At 33.3% G+C, this 16,621-nt stretch overlaps 1 protein-coding gene across 1 annotated transcript in view; it reads right to left on the bottom strand.

Annotated features, from left to right (window-relative positions):
• Window positions 1–7,390: 7,390 nt before the first annotated feature.
• Window positions 7,391–16,621, bottom strand: part of Tcea1 (transcription elongation factor A1) — a 41,357-nt gene continuing 32,126 nt past the window's right edge. The window contains exons 5-10 of the mRNA XM_076836428.1: window positions 15,806–15,951; window positions 14,500–14,556; window positions 13,324–13,478; window positions 10,756–10,902; window positions 9,685–9,756; window positions 7,391–7,475 (exon numbers count right to left, since the gene is read on the bottom strand). Coding sequence (XP_076692543.1) covers window positions 7,467–7,475; window positions 9,685–9,756; window positions 10,756–10,902; window positions 13,324–13,478; window positions 14,500–14,556; window positions 15,806–15,951 — 586 coding nt within the window. The 3' untranslated portion in view covers window positions 7,391–7,466. The remainder of the gene's footprint in view (window positions 7,476–9,684; window positions 9,757–10,755; window positions 10,903–13,323; window positions 13,479–14,499; window positions 14,557–15,805; window positions 15,952–16,621) is intronic.

Below are 16,621 nucleotides of genomic sequence, written 5' to 3' on the forward strand. Positions count from 1 at the left end.
TCACTCTTAGGTTTAGGATAGATATATGTTTAAAGTAAAAGGAAGGAAAAAGATATTCTATGCAAATGGTGGCCATACTTACATTAGACTAAATCAAAAAATGCCAACAGACAAAATAAGACATTATATGATAATAAAAGGAACAATTTACAAGGAAGGCATAATGTGTAATGTGTGTATGTGTATATGTGTGTGTGTGTGTGTGTAATCAAAGCACCTAAATATAGAAAGCAAACGCTGAGAGAACTGAAGGGAAAACCAGACAGCAATCTAGCAATAATAGGAAACTTTAATACTCCACTTTCAATAATGGATAGAATATTCAGACAGAAAATCAGTAAAGAAACAGGACATGAATGGCACTACAGACCAAACAGAACAAACATACAGAACATTCCATCCAACAACAGCAAAATACACATTCTTCTCAAATAAACATAGAACATTTTACAGGACAGATCACCTGTGAAGTCCCAAAATAAGCCTTAGCAAACAAGAACAAACAAAAAAGACTTAATTCATACCAACTACCTTTTCCAGCCAAAATGAATTTTTACAATCAATAGAAAACTCATATATATGAAAATTAAAATAATACTTTTTTTTAAAGCTGTTGATAGACTTTATTTTATTTATTTTTATGTGGAACTGAGGATCAAACCCAGTACCTCACACATGCTAGGCAAGCGCACTACTACTGAGCCACAACCCCATACCAAAAGAACACACTCTTAAACAATTGATGGGTTAAATTCTTGCAACAAACAAAACACATCCAAAACTTGTAGAATTCAGGAAAAGCACTACCAAGAGGAAATTTTTATAGCAATAAACACCTCAAGGACAAGAACAAACTATGCCCAAAAGTAGCAAAAAGAAGGAAATAATAAAGACTGGAGCTGAAATAAAACAGAAAACAAAAATTGGGGGGTGGGGGTCACTGAAATGGAGTTGGGTTTTTAAAAGCGACAAAACTGACAAACTTCTAGCTAGATTAATGAAAAAAATAGCTGAAAACATAATAAAAAATGAAAGAGAAAACGTATTTCCAATACCACAGAAATAAAAATGATCATTAACTTATGAACAATTATATATACCAACAAATTGGATAATATAAGAGAAATGGATAAATTCCTAAAAACATAAACTCTACCAAGACTAAATCATGAAGAAACAGAAAAAATGAAGATCAATAATAAGTAAGGAGATAATCAATAATAATAACATGTCTTCCATTCAAGAAAAGCCTAGATGCAAATGGCTTCACGGGTGAATTCTACCAAACATTTAAAGAACTAATGACATTCTTTCTCAAACTCTTCCAAATAATTCATGGAGGAACATTTCCAAATATACTTGAAGAAGCCAGAATTACTCTGATACTTAAGTCAGAGAAAGACACTACAAAAGGACTATCGACCAATATTCCTGATAATGGTAAACACAAAAACTACAACAAAATACTACTAAGCTGAATTCAACAGCACATTAAAAGGATCACACGAGACTGGAGTGGTGGCTCAGCAGTAGAGCACTCACCTAGCACGTGCGAGGCCCTGGGTTCAATCCTCAGCACTACAGAAAAATAAATAAATAAAGGTTTGGTGTCCAACTACAACTAAAAAATAAATATTTTTTTTAAAAAAGGATCACACACCATAATAAAGTGAGATTATCTGAGATGGATGCAAGCATAGTTCAACAGTAGAAAATCAATTTGTGATACTCCACAGTAAAAGAATAAAAATCATGATCATTTCACACATGATAAAAACTCTCAGCAAACTAGAAATACAAAGAAATTACTTTAACATAATAAAAGCCATATATAAAAAGCCCACAGCTGACATCACACTCAATCTGTGAAAACTGTTTCCTCTAAGACCAGGAAAAGGAAAAAAGCCTCACTCTAATATCGGAAGTACTAGCCAGGACAATTAGGCAAGAAAAAAAAAATTAAAGACATCCAAATCAGAAGCCAGGTGGCTTCTGTAACACACCTGTAATTCTACACACCTGTAATCCCAGCAGCTCAGGAGGCTAAGGCAGGAAGATCAAAGCCCTCAAAATAAAAAAGGGGTTAGGTGCCCCTGGGTTCAATCTCTGGCACCAAAAAAATAAAATAAAGGCATCCAAATCACAAAGGAAGAAGTAAAATTATGCCTGCTTATAGATGACAAGTTCTTATGTGTAAAAAATCTGTCTCCAAAACAGTAAACCTGTTGGAGCAAAAGAAATTCAGGAAAGTTACAGGGGCTGGGATTGTGGCTCAGTGGTGGATTGCTCACCTAGCATGCACAAGTCACTGGCTTCAATCCTCAGCACCACATATGTAAAATAAAGATATTGTGTCACCTAAAACTAAAAAAATAAATATTAAAAAAAAGAAAGTTACAAGATACAAATCAACAAATCAATCTGTTACCACTTTTATATGGTAACAACAAATTATCTGAAAAAGAAATTAGGAAAATAATTAACAATTAATTAAATGAATTAAAGACTTAAACATTAAGACTCGAAACTATAAAAGAAGAAATGCTCCATGGCATTAGTCTTGGTGATAGTTTCTTGGAGATGACACCAAACACAGAAGCAACAAAAGTGAAAACAGACAAGTGGGAGTACATCAAAGTCAACACCTCTGCTCTATAAAGGGAAAGGTGTGAAAAGGCAATTTACATAATGGGAAAAAACATTTGCAAATTATTTATCTGATAAAGGGTTAATATTCAAAATATATAAGGAAATCCCACAACTCAAAGAGCATGAAAACAAATAGCCCAGCTTAAAAAAGGACAGAGGACTTGAATAGACAGTTCTGCAAAAAAGACATACATAACAGGCATATCGAATATGCTCCATATCATTACTTATTAGAGAAATGCAAATCAAAACCAGAAGATAGCATTTCACACCTGATAGAATGAATAGCCATCAGAAAAACAAAGAATAACAGTGCTGGCACATATATGGAAAAATTGTGAAATCTATATACTGTTGGTGGGCGTGCAAATGGAGAAACAAAATTTAGGAAAACAGAATGAAAGTTCCTAAAAAAAAAAAAAATCAGAAATAGAATTACCATTTCATGCAGTAATCCCATTTCTGGGTATATGTGAAAAAAAGAACTGAGATCGAAATCTCAAAAGAGAAATACAAACTCCATCAACTGTAGTATCATCAATGTAGTAAAGACGTAAAAATTACTTAAATTTGCATTGATAGACTATGAAAAAGAAAACATGTTCTACATACAAAATGGAATACTGTTCACCCAAATAGATAGGGTTTGTGGATCAAAACGGATAAAACTTGAAAACATTATATTAAGTGAAATAAGCCAGTCACAAGACAACAAATACTGCATGACTGATTCCACTTATAGATGAAATCTAAAACAGTCAAACTCATAGAAGCAAAGAATAAAATGGTGATTGCCAGGAGCTGGGGAGAGGGAAAATGGGAAGCTGATGTTCAGGGGGTATAGTTTCAGTTATGCAAAGATGAACTAGCTCAAGAGATCTGCTGTAACACATTGTGCTTATAATTAACAATACTTTACTGTAAAAAACTTAAGTGGGCAGTCCTCATATTATCTGTTCTTACCATAATGAAAAACATTTTAAATTTAAAAAGATGGACACAAGAGCAAAGGAATTCTGAGATAAACCTTTCTGATATTGACCTATAGCCTTAATAGAAACTTTAATGCTCCTCAAGATGTCTTCTGCTTCTGCAGATAAATGGAAACCTTAGTGCACTCCTAGCTCTTGATGTTTTGTATCAAAGTTACTATTTAACTCAAATACTCATCCAAAACAATTTTTTGTTGTTGCTTGAAAACAAAGGAAATTGATACTTTCAAGATATTTACAGTAGTTCTAATTTCCACATGGCTGGATCCATCCCAGGTCCCCTTGGCTTCACCACAAAGAATCCCTGCACGTGGTACGCAAAAGAGGCACAGAGAACCCTATATGTAACTCATGCTGACTTAGCTATCTATCATTGTTCATATAATAATCATCCCAGGGAAAAGTAGGGGGTGGGATAGGACTCTGAAGGAGACCCACATGGGACAAATGGAGGGGAGAGGTTACCCTCTAAAGGATTTGGAAAAATGCTTAGGAACTAGAACCAAAGAGATAAAAGCTATAGCTATGCCATTCAAACTCCTGTGCTCTCATAGTGGTTAACTTTTGTGTATCAGCTATACTTTCACAGTGGCATTTTTACACAAACAACTTTTATTTCAAAGTAGTTTAGTCAAGTTATGGAAACGTGAGTTCATTTAACCAGACTATATGGCATATTGCATATGAAGTGTTTCTATCTTTACAGTCATGGCCATTAAGAAAAAAATAATGACTGTCTTTATGTGGTATCTAGGGAAACCTAGAAGCAGGTCAATCACTTGAGGCAGTTGCTCATGCTTTCATATCCATCCTCCAGCTAAACAAACAAGTACAAGAATACACAGGTTGATTTGAGGGGGAAAAAAGGGTTTTTTTTCACAATTAATAAAACAATTATATCACTATAGAATTAAAGTACAAAAATGTATCATCCCAACACTGTATCTAGCACGATATATTTCTTTCTTTAAAACTGGAAGTCTAAAACATTACCAACCAGTGCCCATCGTACCATTTCAGTTCCCCAATCTGTGAAATGTTCTTTACATCTAATTTCTATGTTGCCAAATAGAAAGGTAATGAGCTGACACAAACATAAGCAAGAAAAAACTATTTCATGAGCACCCACTATGATATACGCATTACTCTAGGTGCTAAAGATATAGCAGAGAACAATTTTCCCACAAGAACTTAACAAGTCCACCTTCATCTACTGGTGATCCTACACAGCCACAGTCACGAGATTTTTTTCCAATATGCTTCTCTATTAGTTCTGACTGACCTCAATTTACTTCAAGATTCCTCAAAGTATTTCTTCCAGTACTATCTAGGAATTCATCAGTAACTGTTCTATTAACTGTGAAGTAGCATCTTCAAGGTTGGTACTTTGATTATTTCTTAATATGCAGCTTTTACTGGTAATTCCCCATCAGTGATATTCCTACCACATTTCCCAGTAAGATATTCAACTTTTCTGCAATGGCTAATTTTCTACAACTGAAGAAAAGAAGGTGGGGAAAACGGTTGACTACAACACCTTAGATCATAACTCTTTAACTGCAGTTTTTATTTTGAAAACTCAATTCAAAATCCCCAAATTATACTTTGACATTTAAAGACAATCTTTGAGTAGCTATAAAAGTAGACAGAGTCTCTTACTTCTTTTGTTGTCTCGTTAATATTTTAAACATTTTCCATTTGTGAGATATAAACAGATTTAGGTATTTGGGCATATATAAATATCTCAGAATTTCTGCCACAGCTTAGCAAAATTTATAAATCAATATTCATCAGCAGTTGGGTAAGCAAATAAATAAAAATAAAAAACAAGGTTTTTACTGTTTTCCCAAGATGGTTCTGTATTATTCACCACTGTTATCTGTCTACCTTAAATTCCTTTGTATGTTCACTTACAAGTTACTCTGTCCTGAAGTAAATATCGTAAAATGTTACCCTTTATTGTACTTACTTCTAATGATTTGATAACTGGTCAGTATCCCTCAAAGACCAACATATTATAATATGTGCACATAAGGATATAGTTTTGTCTACTTGGAACCACCACTCCCTCCCAATCACCAGGAGTCCAGGAAGAAAAAACATCCTCTGAATTACTGCTCAATTCTCATTTGAGCAGACTTTACTTACACAAAACTATACTATAGAAATACCTCAGTAGTTGGAGGATAAAGGGTACTTTTTAAACAAAAGGTAAAATAAAATTCAATGTCTAAAAAGAATGACAAAATGTGATACACACTTAACAACAACAAAAAAACTTTATTGAGTTACAAATTTTAAAACGGATCACTTAATTTAAAAGTGGGACTATTTTAACCTTATTATCCTTAAACTCATTCTTTCAAAAATGCACTTTATTTCTGAAATTATATAACAAAAGGTCCAACTATTAACTGACAAAGTAAATGTGGGTTAGTGCCCGTGGTCCAATCCTTAACATGGACATCAAAATGATTTGCAGTAAGAAACAGGAAGAGAGTAAGCAAAGGAAAGTGCAAAGCATGTATGGAGGTCTTTCTATGGTAACTGACAGAATGAATCTTCAGCATGATAAACTGTACACTTTGCAATAGTGGCCTTTTAAGATGTGCTAGAACAATTGTAACCAAGTAACCAAGGTGAAAACTATTTTTTCTTATTCCTAACATAACGAATGGTAAACACATAAACAAAAAAATAAAACTTAATCTTAAGATATATACTGTGAAATGACTCACTCTAATTCATGTTTTCAGTTGCTTCAACATTCTCATTCATCATATAACAGAACAAGTCTGCAAATAAGGCTCAGAACAAAAATATCTTCTATCACCCTCCATACAGAAAGACCACAGCTTTAGTGATTCCTACAATCCTTATGCTTAATCCTTGGTCAGTATAGATTTTCAAATAAAATCAAGTCATGAACTGTTAACAATAACTACTCTATACTAAGATGCTAACATTTTCTTCCCAGTACATCTTCCTATGAGGAGAAAAAAACTGTCAGAAGCTTTTGCTCTTTGCCTGTAAGGAGATTTATGAAAAGCCCTATGAAACTATAACAATGTTCTTTTGTAAAACTAAAATACACTACCAAGTCAAACAGTAAATAAACAAGAAACCAAACTGATTTTAACAAAGTCAAGTCATGTTTCCAAAAGTAAAATCTATTAAGAACAATTAATATACATGTACAAGAAATTACAAGAAATGATGATCACGGTTAGTTACAGGTGCAAAAATAATATGTAATTAGCCCAAGCATGTGAACATAATAATTAAAATCAAATTCATATGCTAGTTCAAATATTATGTACAATTTAGATAAGATGGTCAAGTATTATGTGAATACAAACCATATTTGGTAAACCTAAACTTATATTACCTTTTTTCTTCCTTTAATATTTGTAGGTACATGCCAATATGAAAAACAAATGTAATTTTTATTTATGTATTACAGAACAATAGAATTTCTACTGTATGCTTCAGACTGTAAAAAAATTAAGGAACATTTTCCTTTAAGAAGAAAAAAATAAAAATAAATTGCTAAAAGTTTGATAAAAGTTTAATATCAACTTACTTGTAAAAATGGGGGGGGGAAGGATTGAAACAGATTTCATACAATTATTGTATGATCTCCCTACTGATCTGAAACTATAGAAGGCATTGAAGGAAGGGATGTTAGGTCAAAAAGAAACACTAACCCCACGGGATGTATGCTGATTTAAAAATCTGACTTTCAAGAAATCTAGTTGTTTGGCCTAGTTTTAAAGCTAATTACAAAATCCATTTTCTTAATGGTCCAGATCCAATTCTTCCAACTCAACAGAACTGTCAAAAGAGAAGAAATATTTCATGAGACCTTTAAATGCAAACAAGGGGGCATATATTTCCCATTGACATAATATACACTGTAAATTGTTTTGTTTTTTTTTTTTTTAATGAGACATTTTTGGAAAAGATTTTTCACACATAGTAATTACCCCTCTTAAGGATTTGACTTAAGAATTTGACAACTTAAAATTTGACAACTTAAAAAAATAGATAACCAAAAAAACATATATATGAAACATTTTAGGTTTTTTTTTTTTGTTGTTGTTACTGGGAATTAAGCTCAGGGGCACTCAACACTGAGTCACGACCCCAGCCCTTTTCTGTATTTTATTTAGAGACAGGATCTCACTGAGTTGCTTAGGGCCTTGCTAAGTTGTTGAGGCTGGCTTTGAACTCTCATTCCCTCCTGCCTTAGCCTCCTTAGCTACTGGGATTTTTATTAAGGGCCTCCCTAGCCGCTTAAAAGTTTTTATTAAATGACTCTCTTGATTTTAGGTTGAAACAATAAAAATTGTGCTGGGCACAACAGCATATGCCTATAATCCCAGACACTCAGGAGGCTGAGGCAGGAGGACTGCAAGTTCAAGGTCAGCCTCATACTTCAGTGAGGCTCTAAGTAACTTAGTGAGACCCTATCTCAAAATATAAAATAAATAGGGTTGAGGATGTTGCTGAATGATAAAGTGCCTTTGGGTTCAATACCCAGTACCAAAAAAAAAAAAAAAAAGTAAAAATTCCTACCAGCTTTCTACATTAACCTGAACTTTCTTTAAATTCATTAGGCACTATGTCATATATTCTGTTAATTAAGTTTGTATTCAAAGCAGCACAATACATGCTCATAATAAAAAACTGACCAGTCATGCAAAACAAATCTAAGAGAAATATCTGAACAAGTCAAGTTTGCTCAACAAGATTGAAATTTAAAAAAAATAATAATAATCAATGTCCCTCTCCTAAATATCAACATAAAACATTCACCAACTTAGAAGGGTAAGAAACACTGCTCAAAATCATGAAACCCTTTTAATACTGGTAAATTCTTCATCTCAGAATCAAATATTTGTATATAATAAAATAGGTACTGGACTTAACCTTTAGCCCCCAAAGTCCCAAATTATATTTGTGGAAGTTATTTGTCTGGCTTCCAATACACTTCTAATTTCCAGAAAATGATTTAACCTATGTGAATAATTCAAAATTAAGTATTAAACCGAAGTCTGTAAATGTAGCAAAAAAAAAAAATAATAAACCTTTTACATACTTCACAAAAACTGATAAGAACACCCAGCATTTTGGGAACTGAGAGGCACTTTACATACATTATCTCTACTCTTCATCACAACCTTCAATGCCAGTATTATTTACATTTAATACACGAGAAAATGACAGTTAGTGATGATATGTGCAAGAGATTTTAAAATCAGTTTATATGGTTCCAAAGACATGAAAGCTTCCCAACCCTACACCTGTAACATCCCTGCCTATATTTACAGTAAAAGCATTTTTGGGACTAAGGTGTAACCCTTCTCTCAATTTTTAATTTTATTTTTGTAGCTCACAAAACCATTCAAGAATGAGTTATTTAAATAATATAAACTTATCCGTGAACCTACTTCAAAACCTACAGGCAACATTAAGGTTTAGTGAAAATGCCCATCAAACCATAAAACTGCTCACCTATAATTCCTAAAATAATAAAAACCATTGGGCTTAAGCTCAACAAGATAAAGAAAGTTTTAATTGAATAAAAATCAATTAAAATAAGTAATAAACATATAGATTTTCTGGGAGTTCGAGAAGAAATGATATAATGAATATAGGATCTTGTTATGGTAATTGGGTATTTAAGATTCTCTCCTGGGGACTAGGGAGGTAGCTTGGTGGTGGAACTGCTTAGCATGTGCAAGGCCCTGGGCCTTGGCCCCAGTACCTAACAAAAGTGGGTAAAAAAAAACAAGATTCTCTTCTAGTTATTCTTGTCCCTACAACAAAACATATATAACAAGGAGGTAAAATCAAGTTAATTATTTCTAGTAGGATATAAAATAGCTTATTCCAATACAAGTAGTTAATAAAGGACTTCTATATTACTGAACAGTATGAGCATACATGTATAATTTAGATACTAGGTAAAATTATTAAAAGACTAAAAAAATTGTTCTATTATAAATGAGTATAATATGAATTCAAGACGGTGCCATACCTTCCATCGATTTCCACATTCATTACAAACAACAAATGTTGTCATTGGTTCATCTGCACTTCGGGTTTGTACCTGCAGCAAAATCAAGTGAAAGATATTACTTAAGTAGTACTATAAAAAAAGAAAAACCTAAAGAACATCAACATATAGATATGTAATTATCACAATGGTACCACAATAAAATGTGTAAGAGCCTAGAAACAATCCAAGTAAGCAAAATAATAACAAAGAAGCATGTATTTCCAAACTTGATTTTTCTAAACCCCTTTCCTCTTTCATGTTTAATTTATCCCAGATAAGTAGGGAAATCCTCTAAAATCACCCATTAAAAATAAATAGTTAATGTGAAAACATTCATCAGTAACAAATACAAAAATGTACAAATTTAAACATGTTGATATTCTCTTACAAAGTGGCAAAGATGTAAAAACTAAGAATATTTCATTCTGACATGTAACACCTACAACCTCCTAAATTAAACAATAAGGTTAAGAATCTTAAATTGGGCTGGGGATGTGGCTCAAGCGGTAGCGCGCTCGCCTGGCATGTGTGCGGCCCGGGTTTGATCCTCAGCACCACATACAAACAAAGATGTTGTGCCCGCCGATAACTAAAAAATAAATATTAAAATTCTCTCTCGGGGCTAGGATTGTGGCTCAGCGGTAGAAGACTCGTCTAGCATGTGTGGGGCCCTGGGTTCGATCCTCAGCACCACATAAAAATAAATGAATGGAATAAAGGTATTGTGTCCAACTACAACTAAAAAAATAAATATTTAAAAAAAAAATTCTCTCTCTCTCTACCTCTCTCTCTTTAAAAAAAAATACAAGTCATCTTATTAAACAGCGTATATTTTATTTAATTAACTGACACAGTTTTCATAGCAACTATTTCCATGAAGGTATGATTTTAACAATTTATTTTTTCTTAACTGCAATCAGCATTAAGAAAACCATTCTTTCATCTTAGAGATATCTTCTCTTTTTGAAAATTATCAAAGTACTGATAATTATCCTTGGTACCTACAAGCATTGTTAATATGAAAATAAGAATCTATATATAATCACAAACCTGTGTGTAAGTGCAATTCTTCTTTTTACATTTACCACATGTGAACAAGTCAGTCTGAGTGCCACCAGTCTTGGCCATCTGATGCTCTCTGATGGCTTCTTTGGTCAAGTTTTTCCGCATCTCTTTGAGCTCATCACTAGCCATTTCCTATGATGGAGGTGGAAATACCACTCAGTTACAGAAATCTTCTATACAATATGTATATCCTATGATCTAAATGCTTTAATGTTCAATTAGCTTAATAAAAATAATAATAATAATAATCAGCATTTAAAAGTTTAAGAAGTATAAAATTAATATTTTTTCTTAGAGAACTTATAAGAGTTTGCTTCCTTTAACATTTTCTTCAAATGCTCATAAGTTTGCATGTGAATACTGGAATTAATTGTTGTTTAAAGGCTATAAACAATGTAAACCTGTAACAATGAGTACCTATAGTATCCAGATTGTGGTCTCTAAATACCACAGCCCAGAAGGAAGTCAGGGACCTTTGGAGAAATTCAAATCTTGGGGTAAGAAGCTAAAGGATATGTCAGGGTCATGTTCTATATCAAAAATCACAGAAGATACCAGAGAGTATCACAGTTGAATACAATGGAAATAGAGGTCAATGTGAAGTAACTCCTATCAGCCAAAAATAGGACCATTTCTTATCCATTAAATTAAATTACTGTAAAGAACTAATCCCACGGGATAAATGAAAAGTCACAAGTCTATGACAATACTTAAGAGAGGACACATATATTCAAAAGCAAGCTGGGAGAGTGGCATACGCCTGTAATCCCAGCAGCTCAGGAGGCTGAGGCAGGAGGATCATGAGTTCAAAGCCAGCCTCAGCATTGGTGAGGCACCAACCATGTAAGACCCTGTTTCTAAAATAAAAAATACAAAATAGGGCTGAGGATGTGACTCAGTGGTTGAGTGCCCCTGAGTTCAATCTCAGTACAAAAAAAAAAAAAAAGAAAGCCATCACTGGCAATTAACCAGGTCACCAACTCCTGATTCTGGTAACTGATAACCAATGGAAAAGACTTACACATTGACCCTGACTTTCCTACCCAAACCAACAGCTTGAGTTTATAAGGAAAAGTGCTTCTTTAACAAAGAAACCTTGCTAATTATTGTAAAAGGAATGACATAATTTAAATAATTTATTTGCAGTGGTTATTTTATTGAAATAACCAATTCAGGCAAGGATCATCAGTGGATGAATTCATCAACTCTTCGATGGAGAGATTAACAGTGGACAAATCACTCTAATAATCCAAACCCAAATGACCAATCTTAACACCCTAAGAAGAGATCAATACATTATGTGTCTCCTGCTGTGAGGAAACTACAATAAAAAGCATCCCTTATGAAGAAGTATTTATACAGAAAAAAAATGAAGCTTGAATATAATCAAGCCTATTGAACTAGCTTCCAATATTATAGAAAATAGGGGGGATAGAAAAAAAATCAAATTACATGAGAAACAGATACAGTTGTACAGACAAAATCCATAATGTGGGATGGGCTAGGGTTGTGGCTCAGCAGTAGAGCACTCGCCTAGCTCGTGAGGCACTGGGTTTGATCCTCAGCACCACATAAAAATGAATAAATAAAAGAAAGGTATTATGTCCAACTACAACTAAAAAATAAATATTTTTTTTAAATCCACAATGTGGGATACAGAACTGATTTCTTTGAAAGGGCAATATCATAAAGGGAAATTAAAAAAAAAAAAGCATTAGAAAGGATATAAGGGACAGGAAAAGAATAGAACATGAATATGAGCTAGATATTAATAATACCAATAGGTTTGTTAGATGTGGAGATGACATTATATAAGAAAAATATATATTTGTAAAGCTATCCCCCAAATATAAAGAGGTTTAAAAAAAGATATAATGTCTGAGATGTGCTTGAAAATAAATTCAAGGGAAAAAGGGGGGCGGGCAGTGAAAAATTAAAAGGGTGATAAGTTCTCAAAAATACTGAAAGCTTCCATGATGGATTCATGAGATCTCACTGCACTATGTTCTCTGCTTTGTAAAGCTTTAACATATTTTAACAAAAATTTTAAAAGGAATTTTTAAAATATAGCAATTTTGATTAGCTATGCAGAAAAACAAATTCACCCTTGGATGCCTAATAGATTGTAGACACACAATAGTTATTGTCAATGAATAACTGTCTACAAATAGCAGTCCTATGAATTTCAATTTTTCCATCATTTCCCATATAAATTTAAGAAAAAAATCAGTAAGATATAAACAATTTCTGAGTGTTTAACCATACAAAAAGGCTTAAAGGATACAAAAGGCTATTTGTAATTAGAGTCATTAAAAGGATAACATTTTTAATTTTAAATAATGATTTAAATATAGCACCAAAAGAACATTAATGGTACAGAAAGAGCAAAACATTAATGTCAACAAATTCAATAACATTAAGTATTTGCCTAATATTTATGTATCTATCAGAACAGCTCATAGAAATTATATATGTAATATTTATATAAAGCCTTATGATATACTTGACATTATGCAATCACATCATAGAAACTTAGTATATAGGTATGCTCACCTCTGCTGTCATCCTAGCAAATAAGTCGGGAGGAATATTCCCACAGAGTACATTTTTCCTCAAATTTGGATTTTTTGCATCTTTGAGATTTGATATCCTACTTCGTACTCTATTTTTGTATTTCATGTCTGTATTCCTTATTTCTTGATATATAGGTACTTGGCTGTTAAGGAAAAATGGTTAAATGATAAAGATAAAACAATTTTTTCCTTTTCTGCCAAAATAAGAATCCTAAAAATTTCTAAAGAGTTCACAAAAACTGTTTCCAATTTAATAAGTTAAAAAAAGAGCACTGTTTCTGATTCCTTGATTCATCCACAATTGACAAATAATTATCAATACTTTTACACTATAGACAAGTAATTTTTTTTTCTTGTTTAATCAAAGCAGCATGCAAATCAACAAGTAACTCAGGTATTCAATCCAAGTGAACAAATTTTTGAAAAACTAGCTTGAAATGACACCAGCTCTAACTTGCCCAAATCTGTATTCCACCAAGAATCCTAAGTCTAATGGCCTTTTCCACACAGTTCCTTGGGGCTTTCTGAAAAGAGACCACAGTAGCCCTGGAGGTTCATTTCCTTTCCCAGCTCAGCATGAAGCTAGTTTAGCAGGTTTCTCTCCATCAAGGTCAGGCCACAAGCAGAGGCTGAGCCCTGAAGGAACTCCCTCCCTAACAAGGATATTTCCTTAACAAGAAAGAGTTCCATGTCCTACTGTTACCTACATATTCCCTACTCCCCTCCCATATGAACGACCTGTATTCCAAGGCCTTTCCATGGTGCCCAGCATGAACATATTTCCCTCTAGGATAATGAGCTCAGGAAATTATGTGTGCTCTGTTGAGGTTCCTCAATGAGAAATCTTCACACATAATAGTAGAGGAGTATGTGTGTGTGTGTGTGTGTTTTCTCTGCCATTCTGCGCAAATAAAATTACAAACTACATTCTCAATTTGCAAGGCAGAAAAATAAAAATGCCATCAACACTACTGTGATTTGTTTTTGAATGACAAGAAAAAAAAATGGAATAAACTGACATGAAAGTCCTTCTCCTTCTCCTTTCGCATCAAAACAATACTGAAGAATAAACCTTAGAATTATATACATGAAGAAAAAATCACAATTATTCTAACAGGTTACTTAAAACAATTACAAATAGACACACAAAGGATATCTTCCTCAATCTGAGATCCTAGTTCTTCCTCATCAGCTCCAATAGCAATGTAGTCATCTAAAAACAGGCATTAAAAAATTGTTAATTTATTGCAACATATTAAAAGAAAATTCCAGTACAAGAAAGTGAACTGCATTCTTATTTCTTCAACCCCACTTGCCTCATATAAAAATCCTTTTAGTTTAGTTTAATTAGAATCTGGTCTCTTACTACTCACTAGACTCCTCCCCTTTTAGATTCACCTAATATCCACAGTGCTCCTGCATTGATGATTCCTTTTCCCTCAGGGATGGGGAAGTAATTCATACAGCAGGCAATTCCTCATTTCACAACTCCATGAATTCTGGTTATTCCAGCAGAGAGTACAGAAAGTTAAATAAAGAACTGTCTTGTCTCCTGTGACTCAGAGTTCAGACTCGACTCGGGGTTCAATGCAAAGAAACCATTCATCAGTCAATCACATATATGGACACACTCAACAGACTCCTATACAAATATTCAAAAGGATAAAAGGAAATAAATAGAAACTAGGAAGAAAAAAAGAGACAGTAAGGAATTCAAACTAGAAAGGCAGAAAAAGGAAATAGGTCCAATTAGCTACGGTTGAGCATAAAGAAAAGGAAAAGTAAAAAATGACAAACATTCCTGCATATGAAACTTTTTCTTTTCTCCTTTTTTTATCAGTGAGCCAGCCCTTTTCATTTTTTTGAGACAAGTTCTTGGCTATGGTTGCCCAGGCTGACCTTGAACTGTGACTCTCCTGCCTCAGTCTCTCCAGTTGTTGGGATTATAGGTATGCACCATCATGGCTGGCTTAAAGGCAAAATTTTACATGCTAAGACTAAATACCTTCAAATATAATTAAGTTCTCATATATAAATCAAGATTGCTTCTCCACTTAAAAAAATCAGCAAATGGAATTATGAATACAAAACTTACACAATGTATGTCATACTAACATTTCAGAATTCAGTATTGTTAACTCTCAATCTAAGGACAGAGTAAGTAGTTTGCATATTAAATGCAGGTAACAAAATATTTGAGGGGGAAAAGTTTAAAATTTCTACGATCAGGAAAAACATTCATATATTAGAATGAATCTACTTCTTGGAATTACATAGTAATAAGCAGATGTCCCAGTCTCACTCTTTAGGGACTGCTATTAGTAACAACTCTTCCCTAAGCTAAGCAGTGGTGGGCAGCTACAATCAGGATGGTACTTGCAAAACAACAATATGGAGGTGGATAAAGTACTAGTGATGATGATGAAAGGGATGGGAAGTAAAATAACATACACTAAACTTACCTCCTGTTCGGAGAGCTGCAGCAAGCATCTCCCTACATTTTAACCGCACAGAATCAGAAGTGCTTGGTGCCCGAGGAAAAGATGAAACGTAAGTATCTCGAGCATTTGTCTCATCCTTCCTGCTGCTTACATTGCCACTGGAACTACTAAAATACACATGCCAAAAAGAAATTTTTAAAAAACCTTAAAGTAACAATACTATCACTCTCTGAAAACAAAACTTCAGAGCCTAAATAAATGATATTTTAGTGACTTGTGTAAGGAAAAAAGTTGCCTGCATACACATTAAAAACTTAAGTGATTAAATTTAGTAAGGAGAAAAGTCTCATAACTTTTTTTAATTTTTTTTTTTTTTTTTTAGTTTTTGATGGACCTTTACTTTTATTTATTTATATGTAGTGCTGAGAATTGAACCGATGCCAGACAAGTGCACTAACACTGAGTCACAGCCCCCGCCCCTTGTGTCTTTTTTGTAAAAAGAATACCAAGTATTTTACCTTGATTGTCCTTTTAAACAATGAATAAAATTTTAATAGAGAAAATACACATTAAAACTCACGGCAATATATGAGAAGGTTGGATCATGGTTTGAGGGGAAGGGCAAGGGGATGGGACCAAAAAAGTATAGAGGCTTGCTACCAAAATTACAGGGAGAAAAAAAAAAAATGTTTGAAAACCTCTACTCCAATTAGACAATGGTTTTCTAATGAGACAAAAATCTGATGAAATAAATCTTGAGATTATAAAAAGGTCTGTTTAATTTCTCTCCATAAATACAAACTCCATCTGCACAGCAGGACAGTTTAATGACTTTCT

This window comes from Callospermophilus lateralis, chromosome 16, assembly GCF_048772815.1.
Source record: "Callospermophilus lateralis isolate mCalLat2 chromosome 16, mCalLat2.hap1, whole genome shotgun sequence".
Classification (NCBI taxonomy): Eukaryota; Metazoa; Chordata; class Mammalia; order Rodentia; family Sciuridae; genus Callospermophilus; species Callospermophilus lateralis.